This window comes from Sparus aurata, chromosome 12, assembly GCF_900880675.1.
Source record: "Sparus aurata chromosome 12, fSpaAur1.1, whole genome shotgun sequence".
Classification (NCBI taxonomy): Eukaryota; Metazoa; Chordata; class Actinopteri; order Spariformes; family Sparidae; genus Sparus; species Sparus aurata.
In genome coordinates, this window is record NC_044198.1 from 15,100,479 (window position 1) to 15,120,542 (window position 20,064).

A 20,064-nucleotide genomic window follows, 5' to 3' on the forward strand; every position below is an offset into this window, starting at 1 on the left:
CGTTTAATTTGAAGTGTTCCTAAATATAAAGTGTTGCATTTTAAACCTAAACTGAGCAAAAGCGTCACCTTTTACAGGAGATAAATCCCATTTTCTGCTCCTCATCTGAGCTTCTTTACTGTTACACAGCTGCCATTCAATGATGGTATGAGAAGCTTCGGTGTCCTCTATGAACTGTTGTTTTATGCTGGCACAGACAGAAACACTGCGACCATGATTATTTCTTTCTTTTCTTTTTTGTGTGAAAGGCCCAAACACTGTCACTTCAGTTTAGATGGTTTGGTATCAGAGGATGTCTCTATTGAAGCAGTCCCTGTTGCTTTGAGGTTATCAAAAGACCTTAAAGACTTTGGTGCTGGATCCTTAAAGGAAAAGTTCACCCACAAATGGAAATTCAGTCAACAAGTCTCCATCTACTTCAGTTATTTAGGAACATGCTGCAAAACTGTTTTGCTGTGAAGCTCCAGAAATGTTTTGTGGACTTCGAAACTTCAACTTGAGTAGATCATGACAGAATCTTTCATTTTTGGGCTAACCTTTCCTTTAATGTAGCTAATGTGAAAAAAGAAAGATCACTCCAATTTTTAATTCTTAAAATTGCTACAGGGTATTTCGGGCAAGTTGCCCTTCTTCAATGTGTGTTCCGGCAATTTCACAGTCAGTACACATCAACCAGCACATGTACATCCCAACAGGGGGCGCCAAAACATTTTCCAAGATGCTCATGATGGAGAGAGATGAGCTTCACATCAGCAGAAGCCAATGAAATCTCCTCGTTCATCCGATTGGGGAGAGGAAGGGTAAGCAATATGATGGGATTTTAACTGTGGTATGTGCTTAATGTAAACGGCCAATTGAATATGAGTTAGTGACGCTGACAGATCAGTCAGTCTCTTGTGTAAACAGGATGAACACCACACGGCAGCTTGGCAACATGTAACTATAAATCTGGCAAATTGAAACACAAAGTCTTCATGCACGCTGAAAGTGGTCGTGGACGAGGAGCAGCTGCAGGACAGTCTGTCGGGGATGAGAGCTGATGAGCCACAGGTGTGAAGATCAAGTTAATTAAATAAAGAAAGTCTCTCAATTAATTTGGATTCATTCTCAATATACAATATGACCCGGCTATTGTCCTTCTCCTATTTACCTGAAAGGTTAAATATGCATTCCTAATTCTTTTTTTTTCTTTTCTCTGATGCTTAACCAACCCTGAAATTCAACATAAATAAATAAGTAATTATTTTGTAATACTAAGTCATTATTGTAATATACCAAGTCATTATTTTAGGTTATAAACTAATTATCTTTTAACACTAAGTCATTATTTGACATATAAAGTCATTATTTAGGGATTATTTGTCATTATTATGAGAAAGTAAGTCATTATTTTCAACTAAAAGTCATTATTTTTTAATTAAAAGTCATTATTTTAAGATTCAAAGTCATTATTTTTGGACGGCTTCTCATTGTATTGATTAACAGGATCTTTTTTTATTCCATCAAAGTGACAGAAATGGGCTTCCTTAATAATAAACTGTCAGGCATTTCCTTTCTTTTGCGAATCGCTCAAGACGTGACCTGTGTTTGATATTAGAAGGTAAACTTGTACCAGCTGTCCCAACAGGTGTGCTGCGTTACTTTAGAAGAGAAAAGTCACTATTCCAGTCCTCACTGTGGTTAAGTTTTTAGTTTCAAATGCAGAGAATCTGAATGACCACTTCATGTTCACAGTGAGTCCCAGTGAGCTGCATGGTGCATGTGTTTACCACTGAGTGGCACTGATGGGCAGGCTGTGGAACTGAGTAAACCTCAAAGAAAAGTGAAAGAACAAAAACAAACAAGTTAAAACAAGAACAAATGTCTGATGAAAGCCGCAGGGTCATACAGACTGCACACTAAATCAACCTCTAGGACTTTTTAAAAATGATTTTACTGATGTGACTTCATGGTACTGTGTATTAAAGTGGCTCACCGTGGAGAGAGAGGGGGGAGAAAGACCATCAACTTCACTCCTCCTCTGCCAGCACACATCTGCTGCTGAGGAGATGGGACTCTGATCCAGAGAGGAGCGCTCAAAGCCTTGGAGATCGCTCTGCGCAGCATGGCTGACCGCATGCTCAGTGTGCTGTGAGAGGGGACAGGAGAGTTCTTATGTTGACCTTCTCTCTGATTGATTGAGCCGGTGCTTTTTTCTTTAACCTGGGGTGATGACCCAGTGCTGGTGCGGCAGGCAGGTCCTGCTTGGTGTGGAGCTGGGCATGCTGGTGGCGGTCCTGGTGGCCGGCGGTGCCGGACAGATACATGACAGAAGGGAGGCAGGGTCGTCCTGCTACGGAGGATTTGACCTATATTTTGTTTTGGACAAGTGAGTGCTACTACTTTCACACTTTCACAGAGGAAGGCATTTATTTTTCAGTGCATGAGTCATCTCAAGACACAGGTGCAAACGTTCAAGTTGATCTCTAGAGATATCAAAGGGCTATTTGCATGAAAAATATGTGCTACTGTGTAAAAACCAGCAGCTTTGAGCCTGTTGATGGATGAATCTAACGAGGACAGATTTCTGGCTTTGTAAAGACAAAAACAATCATGTGAGTTCTTAGAGTCATAACTGCCAAACAAAAGCACATGTGTGTTTATTTTGAAATGTCACCTGTCCAGTTCTTTCTGTATTCATGTGGCATGTTTGACTTGTTTGCTGAAGGTTAACTTGGGGAAAAAAAACAAAAAAAATCAGAGCTGAGGATTTTTTGTGGTGTGTGTCTCCCACAACATTTTACAACTCCATTGTTTTCCAATTGCTGCAACAGAGCTGTAAACCAACAACCTGCATTGCAAATCAATGTAATTCTGCCTTGCATCAAAACAGGGCTGAAACTGATGATTGTATTCCTCATCGATTGTCATGCTGGTTATTTTGAATCGATCAGTGGTTACCTACGGAAGAGGATTAGGATCATTGGGGATTTTTTTCATCAAACAATTCTTAGTTTAAAGTAAGTTGTATCAGTTTAGATTTAGAATTCTGAGTCTAAAGTCATAATTCTGAGTTTGATGACAGAATTTGGGGAAAACAACAAAACATTCTGTGAACAAAAAAGTCACAACTAATTTTTGCATTTTTTTGTTGTTGTTGCAGTGGCATTGATTGTCTTCCTTAGGTGTTTCAATCTATAGAAAGAAAAGGAAAGAAAAAAAAGTTTTGTCTCAAAAGCGACAAATCTTCACATGGGAGAACAGAAAAAATAGTTAGAAAATGACTTAAATGATTGATCGTCTTCCACTTTAGTAAACCAGGCAAAAGCAGCAGATTTTATGGGGACTTGAATGTCCTGTGTGAGCGCAGCCATAAGGCTTAAATTAGACTGTCCATTAACCTGTCATGAAGCTGATGTGTTCTCCTGAGCAGGTCATGTCAAGTCATGCGCTGTTGTTTTCTAGGCCAGGACTCAGTAAACATCCAGGAAGAATAACTTATAAGACAGACGGAAAGTGTGTTTACACTGTGGTGAATCATTTGCACAGCGCTTATTCAGTCACATCAGTGAGAAGGTGCACTGCGGGGACTCCTGTTGTCAGGCTGCGGCCACATTTCACTGACAGGAGCCCACGTCGAGTCGCAGCCTCAGCTCCCTCCGCTTCAGTCGACAGAACCCTTTCTCCATTAGAGCCAGATGTTCCAGAGAAGTTTCTTGGCTGTCCATGCACTGGGACTCACATCACAGGATAAATGAAAACATAAGGGAGCGAGGGAAGAGAAGCGGTGCAGCTTGAGGAGGGGCTGCAGAGATTTTGCATACTTTTCCTCACAATTCAGCTTAATTGCTGACTTTTTTTTTGCTCCGAAACCTGCATTCTTCTTTTGATTGCTTTGTTGAGCCGGCACCTGTTTTCAAGATCAGGGCCCACGACACAAAGCACGAGTTCATAAGAGAAGAAACTGACGTGGCACTCCGTTTTTTTTGTTTGGCATTTAAGAATGAGCCGTGAAGCCACATGAGAAACAGTGGAAAGATTAAGCATCAGCATTCAAAAGGAAATACAAAGGCTGCAGCTCGCTGGCCTCTTTTATGAAGTTGCACAGTGTTGAATGCACAGACACTCATTTAGTATGTATAAACAATCATGGTGCAAAACCAACTTTGAAGCACTTTTGTGCCTTATCACCACATGAGTCACGAAACTTACTCTACCAATATTAGTGCATGGCAGAAAGATAGAAACTGGAGGGCTTTTCTGGGACTGCCACATTCATCTTGTTGTCATGAAACAGGAAAATCATTCATCTGCCTTGAATTCTTCCTCTTCAGGTCTGGCAGTGTGCAGCACTACTGGAACGAGATCTATTACTTTGTTGACCATCTGGCTCACAAGTTTATCAGGTAAGTCCGCACAGAAACATCAGATTCAGAGAGAATAAAGAGTGAAAAAAGTGTTTTGCTTCACGTTTTGTGTGACAGTCGTCTCTTCTTGTTTTCAGTCCTCAGCTGCGGATGTCTTTTATTGTGTTTTCAACAGAAGGAAGGACTCTCATGGCACTAACAGAAGACAGGTACAAATATACACAACTCACTCAAACGTCTTGCTTTGAATATTCTTACATTTATTTAAAAATAGTTAATATACATTTTTATTCTCTGTAATTGATCAGAGAGCAGATCCGGGCCGGGCTGGAGGAGCTGAGCATGGTGCAGCCAGGCGGAGACACCTTCATGCACAGAGGTTTCCAAAGAGTAAGCCATCTGTTAATTCAATGGGAATCCAATCCTGCTTACCCACCAGTATGGCATTTACCTTTTTTTAAAGTGAGGGCCATTTCAATTTATGGCCACTGACGCCTCAAAACTTCTCCCTCAGGCAAGCGAGCAAATCTACTACGGAACTGGAGATGGTGAGTAGACGTTTTCCTTTTTAACACTTAATCATTTTCTTCTACTCGTGGAGTCGTTATCCCTTCACCAGAGCTCAGTTCCATCAGATGGAGGAGTCATCATATGAAGAAAGACATAACAACAAAAAAACCCTCCTGCCCTTTCACATGATGATTGTGTTCCAAATGTGTTTTTCCCAATAGGCCGATTGTTTTTGTAAACAGCTCATTTTCCTCCAATCTGGGTCTGACTTTCAGGTTACCGGACAGCCAGTGTGATCATCGCCCTGACGGACGGTGAACTGAGAGAGAATCAGTTTGATCTGGCACAGAGAGAGGTGATAATGAAATGAAGGGTGCTAGCATACAATGAACACACCATGAATGCACTTTTAATTAAACAGTCTTCGATAGCAACCCAATCGGCAGAATAAATGTCTGGGATGTGTGCTTCTGCAAACCACGGATGTGTTGCAACTTTACATTTAATGTACAGAAACCTTACATCGAGTTGTTGAAACTTGACGTCTCTTTAGGCTCAATTTTCAGTGTTATGTTTAGACTGCACTGTGCTCATGGCCTGGTGAGGTTTAGGCACAAAAACCTTGAGGCTTAAGATTGGAAAAGATCATGTTTCGGTTCACTTGGCCCAGTCGCCACGGGCACATCTGGAAATTCTCCAGATCTATTGTTAAGGACACATGACTTTCGGCTGCAAAGTTTCTTGATTTATTGTCAGAAATATCCACTTTTGTAGACCTCTCATTAACAATATCCAGAAGTTAAGCACTTACAAATGTTGAAACCTAATTTCAAACAGTGGCCTCTCGCACTGCTGGACTCCATGGAGTACCCTCATGTTCAAAAGAAGGACTGTAAAGTGCCCTCTTGGATGCTCTTATGGTAGATAAAACATGATAAAGTGCCCTTCCAGTGGATAAAACTTGTCCCCTCTGTTAACTATGAATATAACTCCACTTTCCTCACATACACGTGATGCCTTTTTTTTAATTCTCTGAGCCCCTGCCCCTCAAATATTCTCAGTCTCTCGTTTGGCAGCGGTTTCAGCGGTCTGAAACAGATAACGTTTGTATAATACTAATGAAACATTCAAATGTAACTTATCGCTGGTTTGCAGAAATGTACAACACCAACATTTTATTTTGGCAACTCAGCTGTTTATATCTTCATGTACCTACTCTTTACCTGAAGGTAAAATGTTGTAATAATAATGCATAATTTAACTTTACCATGATCACCTACTATGTTGAGGATGTTGTTGTGTTGCCCTCTTCAGGTGAAAAGCTTCCTTGCTTGTTGTTCTTGTGGCCACGCCCCTCTCAGACAGATGTGTCCAGCAGCTGTCAATAGCAAAACATGTGTGGAGAAGTTTTGGCCCATGAAGCCCCCCCATCATTTTACTGCAGCTCATTTGTTGTTTGTTTGTTTGTTTTTCTCACATCAGGCAGGCAGAGCGCGCCAGTTGGGCGCCACAGTGTACTGTGTGGGAGTCAAAGACTTTAATGAGACGCAGGTACATCAATCTGTGCAACCAATACACAAGCAAACCTGCAGAGGAATTCATTAATCATCTGAACAATAAAACATGTCAAATATCTTGACAGCTTTCGACGATAGCTGACAGTAAGGACCACGTCTTCCCCGTCAATGATGGATTTCAGGCGCTACAAGGGGTCATTGACTCGGTACGAAAGCACATGACACTACAATATTACTGAAATATTAACATTAGTGATTATATACCTGATCACTAATTTAATCCACTTTATTCAGCTTTGTATATTTTTATTTTCCCTTTTCAGATCCTGAAGAGGTCCTGCATTGAGATCCTGGCTGTAGAGCCCTCCAGCATCTGTGAAGGAGGTAAAGATGCACAGACACAGAAGAGCACGACATTTATAACATTATCAGATTACATGACTCTGCCCAAGTTTCTTCAAAAATACTTATTGCATAACCTGCTACCTCAGAATCTTTCCAGGTGGTAGTCAAAGGAAACGGTTTCCTTCACGCCCGAGACGTGCAGAAAGTTCTCTGCAGCTTTCGAATCAATGACACCGTCACTTTGAGTAAGTATGAGCTCCGAGGTTGTCGTTCACAAACTGAAAGAAAAGTAAGAACAGTCGATTGTTGAGTCGCATCCCCAACTTTTCAAATTCAGACACTGGGATTGTCGAAGTGTCAGTATGTGGCAAATTGGGAATTGTAGCGCCTGTTTCGGTTTCACAGCTTGCAGTGCTACTTGCCCAGCGCCAACCATCAGATAGTCAAGGTTAGCAACCGTCTGGGAAACAAAGTGGAGCATTTGGCAGCTAAAAAGCCAGATTCTTTTCTCAGGAGCTCCTGGGGACCAAAACAGAGCTAATAGGGAAGCGAATGTTAGACCAAAGATTCAGCAGGCCATCAATTCTGAACGCGAGGACTCGTTGTTGACATTAAACCCCACAGCAACATTTCTTTATTGCGATTCACTTTATAATCACTCTAAGCCAAATAGCAGTAAACTCCTGTAGACTTTGATAAATAACGAAATTTGTTCTAAAGGCTTATGAGTTGTTGATACAGTAAAAACTTCAAAATTCATGGAACTGACGGGTGTAAATGTACTTAAAGGAACAGTCAGTCTTTTTGTGAAGTGAATATATAGCTTTCTTGCCAACTGATGAGAAAATACACTCCTGTCTGTGCTAATTAATATATATATACACAGACAGCAGTGAGTTAGCTGAGTCAGCATAAAAAACTGCAAACAGAGGGGAAACAGCCCATCTGGCTCTGTCCAGAGGTAACATATGGTTTATTTGAAGACGATAGGGCTATTTTGATGGTGAGCAAAAGACAAAAGAACAGTCAGAGGAAGAACCTGTTGAAGTCATCCATAGTAAATATTACGCAATTCTGAAGGCAAGACATCGTAGATACAGAGAGGTACAGTCAGAAACATGTAATTATGTGCGTAAATGAGTTCAGAAAAATCCTCGTCCTCTGCTGTTCGCATTACATTGTGAAGTGATCGACAGGGGAGGACAGCATCGTAGGTGTGTGAACTCAAACGTCGCGTTGAAAGGTCCAAATCCAACTATTAATAGGCAGAATAGAAAAGCAGCAGTTTTTGGTATTCCACTCAGCAGCCATTTACATGACTGCGCCACGTTTGTTTTGGCCAGCGCAGACGGGGGATGGGTGGGGGCGAGCAGCACTTTGCGGCTCACAATGATTTAAGTCCCCGTCCCCCACAAAAACCATCAGCCCCATCTCTCTCTCCGCTCCGACTCGGCCGGTTTAACGCTCAACGCTTCTCAGATGTCTGAGAGGGAATGTGGATCTCATCAGCGACGAGCACTGTCTTAACACACACTAGACACTCACTCAGCCAGGGTAAATACACCGCAAGCCTCCCTCATTTGCTTCGTTTTCCATAAGGACAGGAAGTCCAGGAATTTAATAACAAAAAGAATATTTTCAGGCTTGAATTGACTGAAGTTTTGAGGACTGCTAGAGCAAAGTCAAGCAAACCTTTTCCCTTCTTATTTTTCACCAAAGACCCTGACTTGTCTCGGTATTTACTTTTATTACAGGATATCTTGGTACAAAGTCTCATGTTTATTCTATTTCCTCAGTGAAAAGGCCTTTGGTGGTGAGAGATATTTACCTTTTGTGCCCAGCTCCTGTTCTGGAGAAAGAGGGAACGTAAGTGATCACTGTGAATGACCACACACAAGCACTGATGGAATGTAACCAAGTACGTTTACTCGAAAACTGTACTGATGTAGAATTTTGAGGTACTCGTACTTCACTTGAGCATTTCCATTTTCTGCTACTTTATACTTCTACTCCATTACAATTTGGAGGCAAATAGTGTCCTTTTGACTGTATACATTTCAATATATCGTTAATTTGTTTACTTGTACTTTTGTACATTGATTGCCAATAAACTACTTTTGATAGTTTGTTCCACATACTTAAAGGTTGTCACTAAATAGTATTCATATGGGTGACCAACAAAATAAAGCAAATTATCATCATCTTTCATTCACTTTCCTACCTTTCCTCCAGGTCTGCCACTCTCCACGTCAGCATGAATAATGGCCTGAGCTTCATATCGAGCTCTGTCACTATTACTGCAGTCACCTGTGTAAGTACAATGCAGAACAAACACCAAACTAACTCATCAGCTGAAGTCTTTAGGTACTCTATGAGCTTCAGCATACACTTTGACTTTGTCTAAAGGACGCTGAATGTTTCCTATTTCCAGCGCAGCAGGTTTACATATTATTGTGTTGCTGGTCATTATGAATTATGGAATCAAAAAAAACAATTTTGTTCCTGTTTGCATCAGCTGCTTCTTCCACTTTGTCTTTAAAAAAACATCCAAGTCTCCCTCTGTCACGCACATGTCTGCAGCCTCGGTTTTATTAGCCTTAGTGCTCACAAGATGCAGTCATAACGTCCTCTAAACATCAGTGAAAAGACTGCAAGGGGGCAATTTATGTCTGCATCTCATTTTACTTAGAAGTGAAAGTTGTTGTATCAATAAGATTCACATATAAAACATCATAAAGAGTGAAATTTCTATATGTTTTGCTACAACGAGCTGTATGCAGGTTTGATGGGGTACTGCATGTGTTGCATTTACCGCTAGGATTTCTGTTTCACGTGGTGCCATTTTATCCAGCAATCACACGTCCTATAGGAATCTTACCCTGTTCGTGTCCTTGTATCTGTGTTCCCCTGCAGTCTGATGGGACCTTTGTGGCCATAGCTCTGCTCATCCTGATGTTCCTGCTCACCATCGCTCTGCTGTGGTGGTTCTGGCCTCTCTGCTGCACCGTGGTACGACTTGGATCCTCTCCGACGGAAGAATATGCAAAATGTGTTTACGACACACCAGCCGTCCTTAGAGGCTTATAATACGCATTCCATTTTTTTTTGCAGGTCATTCATGAGCCGCCTCCTCCAGTAATCGAAGACATCTCTGTGAGTTTTTATTATTTCTTCACCTCGTAATAAGGAAAAAAATTGGTACCCATTTTAATTATTTACAACACATCTGCTCTTCAGCTATGGTCCCATCAGTTTGATTTACTCTTGTAAACATGAAGACTGTTTGCTTTCTTTTCAGGATGACGAGGATGGTTTCCCCAAGAAGAGGTGGCCCACAGTGGATGCCTCGTACTACGGAGGGCGCGGAGTCGGAGGCATCAAGAGAATGGAGGTAAAAACAGATTTGAAACAAATAAATATGTAATAACTATGGTAAGGACACACTAAAATGGAAATCAGATCTAATCTCAGATATTTGTAGCATGTATCTTCAAAATATAGGGTAAGTTTGAAACTACTGTACATCTGTATCCATCAGCCGGCTTCAGGTTCCTAGACGAAACACGTGGCAGTCTTAAATCTCGCAGTCAGATTGGAACTGTTGGAAGACGGGAGTGAGATCAAACACAAATACAAAGCAGGAATACAAAAGGAAACAGGAAGCGACTCATTCCTTAAAAGAGATGACTGTGCAACTCCATACTGGAATAGACTGAGTCAGTTTGTTGTTGTGGCTAGTTTGGAGCGCTACCGAAACTTGAGATGATGCCATCTGGCCGGTAAACTGCAAGTACAACACATCTAGGCAAAGATTTAGACAGTTTTTATGGTCTGGGGGCGAGGATGTGCTGTATATTAATCATGCAAGCCGGCATGATTCGTTTGTGGTTGTGTTTGGTCTTTGGCAGCCTGCTCAGGACAGATGAAGGTGCCTGTCAGTGAGATATTTTTGCAAATGCTAGAGAAAATAATAAAAAAAATGTCAGTTTCTGTGAGGAAAAGAAGGAAAAGGTATAAGCAGTGGAAAGAAAAGTTCAGAGTCATGACGTCAAGTGATTTCTGATTCGGTTCGACATCTGAGCCAAGATACCCGAGAGCAGCCGTCAGTCGAGTATGAGGTAACATCCACAGGTCAGGAGGGACCAGATGTGTCTGTGGTCTAAGAGGAAGAATGTCGAGGAGACAGAAGTCTACGTCTTAGTGTGAAGTGCTTTACAGACTGGCAGTGCAGTTTGAGGTGTCTGTGATGTGAACTTGAAGCGGCACCGCTTCCAAACAAAGCAGCGGAAAATATGCACGACTCCATTTAAGTGCCACGGTTAAAGACTTCACGGCTTCTCTGTGGCAGCAGCAGGGGAGTTAATCTGAGTAATGAACTTCCAGGGTTGCTTTGACGGTTGCTTTGACGGTAGTTTTCACTCGTGATCTGATGCATTTTTGAGCTGCCAGGTAAAAAAAAACCATCTTGAAACAAAGCTTTCAGTGAAATGGTCCTTTACCTGTGGCAGTGGGTGACTTGTTTAATTTGAGGTTTTTAAAAACAGGCTCAGAAATATTTGACAAAATCCCCAAAACTCTGGAAAATAAACTGATGAAGAAAAACTTTGAGGCAAGGGAGCCAACGTGTTTTCTTGTGGATTTTAGAGGACTGACTTTAATCAAATTCAGCACAGACATGTTTATGACATACAAGCATCTGCCAGCATGAGTGAGGAAAAGTAAATTTGTAACAATAATCCAGCGAGTTGTTGCAGAGATTGACATAATTTACGTCAGTTTCAGTTGTTGCATTCACACAAAGAGGCCTTGGTAGAATATTACCAGGTCAAATCAGATCACAGCATCATGCTGTCAAGATAAGATTGTCTTCTTATCCCAAAAAAAACCAAAACATTTAGGATCCTTTATATTTAATCAGCAGTTTTAGCTCACAGTGAAACAACCAAAATAGTCTGAAGGGCCAAATCGAACCCTGTGTCGGGCCGCCTTCGGACGGCCTTGTGCTGAATGAAAGTCTAATTTCTGTGACTGATTGCAGCGCTGTGCTGATAGCTTCTGCTTCTGTTCAGGTCCGATGGGGAGACAAAGGCTCGACCGAAGAAGGAGCCAAACTGGAAAAAGCTAAAAACGCTCGAGTTGTGATGCCCCCGGAAGAGTTCGACCCACCGCAGTCTTACTACACTGTGCACAAAACCATCCGCCCCCAGAAGTGGTACTCTCCCATCAAGGTGCTCTGGTCATTTACTTTTATCATAAGTCATTCATCAATTCACTATTCTGATTTAAGAAAAAAAAATCTAAGTTCTGGGTTTACTTAGCAGCCTTTAACAGAGCTTTCAATCACATCTCATGGCGCTCCTCAGTTTGCTCAGCTGTCACAGAGATGCGGAACTGTTACCAAATGTATTGCTAACATATGTAATACACAGATTGGTGCCTATTCCAGATGTTGCAACACTAGGCTTGACATTAAAAACCTCTTCCTTATGATGGCATCCATCCCCCATAACCTAAAAATATTTCATTTTTAATGTTTCTGGGACTGATGTGTTCGCAGGAAATAGTTAATAGAATTAGTTTCCTGACATATTAGTCAGCTGGAAGGAGGGTAATAAGAACCAGACATGAACTCAGCTCACCCCTGAATATGGAATCTGTTGAGCTGGTGTTATTCCTGACAGAATGCATTCTTTGTTTATATGTCTCTATGGCATAAAATAACCATCCTAAGAATCAAAGAGAGACATCTGGAGCAGATACTGTCCATCAGAGTCATAAATAAACACTTTAGCTCTGCTGCTTGTCTGTTAACTCTGACTTTTAAATTGTTGTTTTTGCCGCACTGCTGCCCAAAGCACACAAACTGTGTTAAAATTCTGGTTGCTATCAGAGATTATTTGGTGTAACATACGATTTTTTTTATTTCCCCCGACGTCTGCGATCCTCTTTCTGCAGGGCAAACTGGATGCTCTGTGCGTATTCCTGAGAAGAGGCTACGACAGAGTGTCTGTGATGAGACCTCATCCTGGAGACAAGGTGAGACGAGCCAGAGGTAACAGAATAATAGAAAGTTGCGCAATGATTTTCCTCTGATGAAAAAACAGCATTGGCTCTTTGCAGCTGTGAGATATGCACACATTCATTCAAAACAAAGCAATTAATAGGATTGTGAACCCACTACGTTGACTTTTGGCAGGCAGATGCTTAGGAATTTGCCAAAGCTTAAATTCTCGACTTTTTGGAAATGATGGATAAGGAGGGTTTGGATTTGAAATCTGTCTAAGTTGAAATCATATCTGCCTGATATAAACCACAGTTATTCCATGCAGTAGATGTTTTTTTTTATAAAAGGCAGAATAGTGACTTCATGGAGACCCTCACGTAGCATAGTGAGTATACAAAGGTGTTATTTGCTGCAGCATTGTCTGCAGGAATTCTCCAGTCTGCAGAAGAGATCAGGAGTACAGGCAGCCGGGCTCCTTCAGCTCCCAGCGTCAGCGCGGCTTGGCTGGCAGGAATGCTGTTTTCTTCAATGGCACTCGCTCACGGAAGAATTTCCTCTTTCCATCTGTCGAAAGCTGCTGCAAACCTGCCGATCGCTGTGCCACAGTAGATTTCTGATTACACTTAACGTGAGACACAATCACAGTAACATCTCAGGGAGAGACAGGGACTTGTTGCATTGGCATTTTCATTCACAAGCTGTACGGAACCTCTTTTTATGTTTTGTTCAAGAGGATAATGCGATGTTGTTTTGCTGCAATAATCCAGAAATGTTTTTAGGACTTTGTACTGAGTACATAAAGACTGCATTTACAGTTTTAGGTGAACTGTTCCTTAAAGTACATGACCAAAACAAACCTCTAAAACAACCTGCCATTACTTTATGTGCTTACCGAACCCACTTGCTTTCTGTTTTAAAGGGCAAGTGCATAAACTTCACCCGAAGCAAATCCTACCCTACTCCTCGCTATCCCATCTACAACCACCCCTCCACGCCTGTCTACACGTTGCCTCACAGTTACCGCTGCCGTCCGTCAGACGACGACAACCTCTCCAATTTGCCCCCGTCGCCAACTTCAACTCTCCCCCCTCTCCCGACCACTCCTCCCCCGTCCTCCACCACCCCTCCCATGTACTACACACCGCCTCCAAACAGAGCCCTGCCCCCGACCAACATGAGCCCGGTCTCAGCACCGCCGTCACCAACTGTCTCCCTGCCGCCTCCACCTCAGGGTCCACCTCCGTGTAGAGCGCCTCCTCCGTCACGCCCTCCTCCACGCCCCAATCATGAGAACCACTGATGATGATGATGATGATGATGATAATGATGAAGAACCAAAGAGATGAAGAGGAGGATTCAAGCTCAGGATGGAAACATGAAAAGACCTTCTCACTGTGCCTCTGTTTAATTACAGAGTGAGAATGTGACTGTATAATGCAATTCAGCACCTGCACAGTAAAAACTTTGGACACCTACGTCTGTTTTCCTCAACAAGTGGCTCATGCATGATGTGCCATGAACTAAGTTTTCTTGTCTTTTTTTAAGTCTAGAAGATGCTATTTAGTGTAGCAAGCACAGCTTCGGAGCTTAGCTTACTCATTTCTTCCGAACATTTCTTCCTAATAGCAAATCAGACAAATTGGTGAAGTATTGCACTGTGCTTAGGACTGGTATAAACTTGCATTTTAGCCTTCGCCTGGTCTAAATCTTTTGACCTTAAACTAATCTTTCACTGCTTTGCACAGTGAAAAAGTCATGAGTTTAAGCAGCAGAAAATCCAGCGGCTCAGCAACAGCGTCATGTGTTTTATACATGCAGGTCTGTATATTTTGTGAATGAATATTCAATAAATCACAGAAATATATGTGTATACATTTTATAGCATTTGATTAATTTTTAAAAATTTTTTATTTTTGTGTGTGTTAAAAGTAGGACTTATTCGCTTTCTTGGCAACAGTGAAATAAGAAGATGAGTACAACTGTCATGTCTTAATGGTCTCTTTGTAGTCCTCATCAGAGAGACAAGAAAGGAGGACGAGCCAAATAAATGCCAGGAAAGACTTGACAATAAGGGTCGTAATATTGTGTGTAGTTACCAAGAAACAAGTGAGGAACGAATTAACAACTACTGGCTAGTTATTTAGTTAGTAACTCCTAATACAGTTTTATTAAATAGCTAATGATTAGTTAACAATTAGTTAATCGGCAAACAACTAAGGAACGACTTGATCAGTGATGACTCATCAATAAGTACTTCACTAATAATTCCTAACGGAGGACAAGGCCTACATGAGGAGTCACTAGAGACCAGACTGGGAGATCCTGTATTAATGAATGATAAGGTAGATTACTTCATGTGTATCTGTGAATCCATCACATGGCACAATCATGCTTTAATAATTACTGAAACATTAGGTCCACTTTTTGTGCACCCCAAGTACTGTCACAGAGTACTGAGTAGTTATTAAGTAGATTCTCATTACCTATTATCATTATCCTGTGATTACTTACAGCAAAGGGCCACACCCCCATACATTTTACTTTTATACTAATAAAAATGAAAACGGGTAACGAAATGCAAAAAGAATAACAAAAAACAAGTACAACATTTATGGAAAAAAACATACTTAAAGGGAACTTCTAGTGACTTGAAAATCATATCTGAAGCCAGAAACAGAGCTAGCGAGGTTTCACTGAGGTGTTGGCTCAGAAATTTAAAGGAGCAGTATGTAGAAAAATTTGAAAGAAATTGTAATCAGAAGAGAAAGATCTTCATTGACTGATTTTTTTTCATGCCTAAACAAACCAAATAAACAAATTCTCTTTTGTTTTCATGACTGATGAACTGACCTTAAAGGACAACATAACTTCACACTGTTTTACTTACATGGTGACGGACCCGGCCACCTTTCTAGCATCAGACAGCGTTCTGGGGACCTTATTTTCCTCTGAGAACATCTTGGTTATTCAATTATGGAAAAAATAAATATATCTGAGTTTGTGTTACCTCATTGATATTGTAAATGTTAAAATTCTGAGTTTGAATTTCTTTTTTAAAACAGCATAGGGCTCCTTTAAAGTTCAGATGCAGAGCTTCTCATTTCCACCATCACAACAGAGTTCTCTTGGTCCATCCCTCCGGGGGCGGCAGAGCCTTCAGCTGTCTCGTATTTCTTCTTCCTCCAGACATAACAGGCGGCAATCCCAGTTAATATCAGAGTCACCACTGCTGCTCGCAAACCACATATGAGCAGGGAGTGATCTGTTTAGATAAAGAGACACAAAAATCACATATCAAGTTATCGCTGTGGCAGCAGAATTAGTCGTCACTTACTTGAGTAGCATTGGATAATTTCTGCTGGATTAGTGTGCGTGATGTGAGTGGAGAGTTTAATGGGCACTTTGCTGCTACTCTCCTTACCCACAGAGGACGCCACTGTGTCCGCTGTTGGCTTAGTACACCAGGATTCACTGGATACAAGCAATCTCTGTGATAAGTGCGTCCCGTTGAATAAGCTGCAGTCCGTCAATCTGAAGCCTATGGAAAAGAAACAGATCGATAAGTGATGTCAGCTAATCTTCAGCGTCGTATCTATCAAACTGTGCTCCACTCTTCTCACTCACCGCAGGTGGACATCCTACTGATGTGATTGCTGACTGAGCAGTCCAGCTGTCCTGAGACGTCTTGTCTCAGAGTGATGTTGTTGCTGTCTTTATTTCCGGAGAGGAGCTGAGCTTCTGTCAGTGTGTGTCCATCCAAAGTCCAGCTGTACTGAGGACCGTCTGCTCCCTCAGAGGAGCAGGACACCCGCATCCCCCCCTGGGACAGACACTCAGAGACCAGCAGGACAGAGGACACAGGAGCTGTAAGAAACACACTCACATGACTGTTGATATATCACAATCTTGGTCAATTTCTAATACAGAACAGACATAGATACAGAAATAGGTAGAATATGAGATCTATGTAGCTGTGTACCTTGAATGGTCAGCTGTAGACTTCGAAGCTCTAATTTCTGTCCTCTTAAATCAAAGCTATGAAGAGTGTATTCACCAGCATCAGTCCTGCTCAGGTTATCGATCCTGAATATTCCATCACTGGGACTAAACGAGGAGCTGTTTTCCATCAGGTTAGACATGACGTGATTCTTTCTCCCATTTAGTATAATTGTATGGTTTTTGAACCACTGGTATCTGCTTAATTTTGAGGCGTCGTCCATCAGCCGGAGAGCCACAGATTCTCCCAGAGGTCTGAAACACTGAGCTCCGTCCTGTCGGCCATCACAGAATGAGGTTTCCACACCTGGACGTTTTGAAACAGAAGTTGAAATAAAGTTAACAATTTTGATCCTTCAGTTTTAACAAAATAAATGCCAATGAAACGTGCAGTAGACAAACCAGCAGAAACAGTGTGTTAGATGCAGCTGTGTCTCCGGCACAGACCTGTCACCAGTGGTGGGATGGCACTGAAGTACCCTAATAGAGTAGTTTTGAGGTACTTGTACTCTGCTTGAATATTTCATTTTAATGCCACTTTATATTTCTCTTCTGCGACATTCATTTTACAGCTATACTAAGAAGACATTTGTTCAGATGATTCTTCATTACTCTTCACTGAAAAGACAATTAAATCAGCTCAAACTTGCCAGCATTGAAATTCTCCACACGACATTGCATCAGTAATAAATAACTATCAAATAACTATATTATACAATACAAATATTTATTATATATGATAGTATGTAGCAGCCTATGTAACAGCCATCAGACTGTTTAACTCAAGCACTACCTGATTAATCTCTTTACACTCACTTGTTTGTTTTTGTAAATATTGTGTGTTTTCTATGTATTTATGCAAGTTCTTCTTATTCTTTTTCCTGTACTGTTGCATCTCAAGCTGTTGCAACAAGTGAATTTCCTCATTGTGGGATAACCCAGCTGATCTTGGTTGTCCCTAGGTCAAAGCTGAAGCACAGGGGAAACCATGCTTTTGCAACTGTGGCCCCCAAACTCTGGAATGAGCTGCCTCTAGATGTTAGGCTGGCCCCCACACTGCCTGTTTTTTTCTGTCTTAACTGGTCTTTACCGTCCTAGACATTTTCAGTTTTAATTTTCATTGTACAGCACAGGAAAACAATCGTGCAAACTCCACTTGGAATGACTTTCATACATTATGTAAATAGTAGTTGTACACAGGCCTTCTTTTAGAATTACACACAGGAAGCTCCTGTGCTGTTTCAGTATTGCAGCTCTACGGAAGCCAATCAAAGATCAAAGCTGATAAAAACATATCAAGTTATATTTAATTCATCAATGTGTAACATGGGTCAATGTCTGAGCTGAAAATGATATCTGTAACTATATCTGGTCGTAATTTCTGCAGATTTTAACTGTGATTTTTGAATATATCTGATACCTGCATTAAATGTGTTGGATTGAAATAGTTCACCAGCTCACCGTGAGAGACTCCAAGCAACATCAGCAACAGTCCAAACACAGCTTCCATGTCTCCTCAGCGGTCAGCCTCTGTTTTATCCAGACAGCGGCTTTTAGGCAGACCTCTCTACTTTATTAATAGCAAACGTGCAACAACATGCTTAAACTGGGCCCCCTGCAATGTCCTCTCATATTGATGAAGAGGCGATAAAATGTGTGAAAACTGTTGTTAGAATAGCATAGCTGAGAAAAAAACAGGAAGCAGGGTAAATGTGATCAGTACGTCTCAACGTGAGAAGTCTGAGAAGAAACACGTCATCTGCTTGACAAGTTGATATCTTATCATGTGAGGATCAGGACTGAGAAACAGTACCCTAGCAGCAATAAACTCAATTTCTTTTAATAAGATATCTTTCAAAAAAATCTTTAATGAAAGTACATCTGTCTGATCTAGAGCTTTTCTCTTGACAATGATCAACAATAAATCCCAAAGCTAGATAACTGTGAGACTTTAACCTGTAAAACTGTCTGCATGAAGCTCTTAAAACACAAGAGTTACATCTTTGGCGGCGTGCGAGGCAGACTGTCAGGAGCTACTGAAGTAATGCAGCACCGACCAAACAGACCTCTGGAAGATTACCATGAGACTGACTTGGCCGCCAGAATGGCAGACTGAAGGCTTGTGAAAGGATGTGTTCCTGCCATAGGTGAGTGATAGAAGCTGATTTTATATTGTTTGCTCCACTCGTTGCCATGAATTCTCACTGGCAGAGGCTTTATCTGCATTCTGATGGATGTACTGACCATGGCACAAAGGATGTTTCCCAACACTGAGCTCAATCACAGATGCTGGTTAGTGATGAGTTTATGACTTTAACTTGAAGGTTAAAAATGGTGTATGTATTTCATTCCTACATTACAAACACAACAGGAGGGTTAATGTGTGTGAACAGTGTATCGAACTGCTGAATGCAGCAACATAGTAACTTTGGAATTTAGGACCCTGGGAACATAACGCTATGGGAGCAGAGGACCTTTGGATTTTAGGACCTTGGGAACTTAGTCCTATAGTCTTATTAGAGCTATAGGAACCTAGGCCATTGGGGACCTAGGACCTTTAAAATATAGGGCCTTGAGAACATACTGACAAGGGCACACAGGACTTTGGGAACATATGATATTGGGAACTTAAAACCTTAGCAACATTGAACCACGGAAACATAGAAACGTGAACATGTGACCCGGGAAACAAGAGCTATGGGAACAAAGGACATTTGGAACATAAGATTTGTGGAAATTAGAACAGTGGGGAACATAGATACAAACCTAAAGTAACACTGTCAGTTAAGCTGTCACAGTTTGAAAACAGTACCACAAGTGTTTTCTAGATCACAGATCACAAAACTGACACCACTGCTGGTGTTTTCACTTTGGCTGATTACGCTGGGCCTTGTTTCAGGGCTCCCTGGGTGTGTGCAAATTGTGACATCACCCTGACTTCCCTCTTAATTTTGTGGGCTTATTAGTGCTTTAGGACAACCTAAAGTAGAATCATGTATTTGTCCCAAACCACTCCCTCATTCACTCATTCGTAAAAAGCAAAATGAATAATCATTTAGCTGTCAAAGCCTCCGCGGCCCTGGCACTGCTCTACTGTCACACTGTCATGAATAACAGCAACACGCAATTCAAATGTTGCTATCGTTAAGTGAAAATGTCTGCTGCAAGAATTTGTGAGGGCGCTATATAGTGCATGCATTTTACACTCAGAAGTCAGACACTCATATAAATGCAGGGTGGTGGTTACAGAGCGCTGTATGGTAAAAAGGGAGGGATTTCAGACGGAGCCCAGGGACTTTTATTGCTGCATAAAGTTTGTTGACATCATGTAAATCTCGGTGTAGCT

The 20,064-nt window shown here is 41.4% G+C and overlaps 2 protein-coding genes across 2 annotated transcripts; one reads left to right on the top strand and one right to left on the bottom strand.

Annotated features, from left to right (window-relative positions):
• The first annotated feature begins 2,013 nt into the window (after positions 1-2,013).
• antxr1b (ANTXR cell adhesion molecule 1b) lies at positions 2,014-14,596 on the top strand. The gene is made up of 18 exons (XM_030434808.1): positions 2,014-2,368; positions 4,314-4,385; positions 4,484-4,555; positions 4,655-4,736; positions 4,861-4,894; positions 5,132-5,211; positions 6,339-6,407; positions 6,499-6,579; positions 6,697-6,757; positions 6,865-6,963; positions 8,515-8,584; positions 8,951-9,029; positions 9,632-9,727; positions 9,830-9,871; positions 10,017-10,109; positions 11,788-11,946; positions 12,674-12,754; positions 13,642-14,596. The coding sequence occupies exons 1-18, from the start codon at positions 2,211-2,213 to the stop codon at positions 14,020-14,022; spliced, it is 1,809 nt and encodes a 602-aa protein (XP_030290668.1). The 5' UTR covers positions 2,014-2,210; the 3' UTR covers positions 14,023-14,596.
• Positions 14,560-18,254, bottom strand: LOC115592247 (uncharacterized). Its single transcript, XM_030434809.1, has 5 exons — positions 18,180-18,254; positions 16,702-17,025; positions 16,347-16,586; positions 16,144-16,260; positions 14,560-15,984 (listed from the first exon to the last, which is right to left on the bottom strand). The coding sequence occupies exons 1-5, from the start codon at positions 18,226-18,228 to the stop codon at positions 15,797-15,799; spliced, it is 918 nt and encodes a 305-aa protein (XP_030290669.1). The 5' UTR covers positions 18,229-18,254; the 3' UTR covers positions 14,560-15,796.
• Between the last annotated feature and the right edge of the window lie 1,810 nt (positions 18,255-20,064).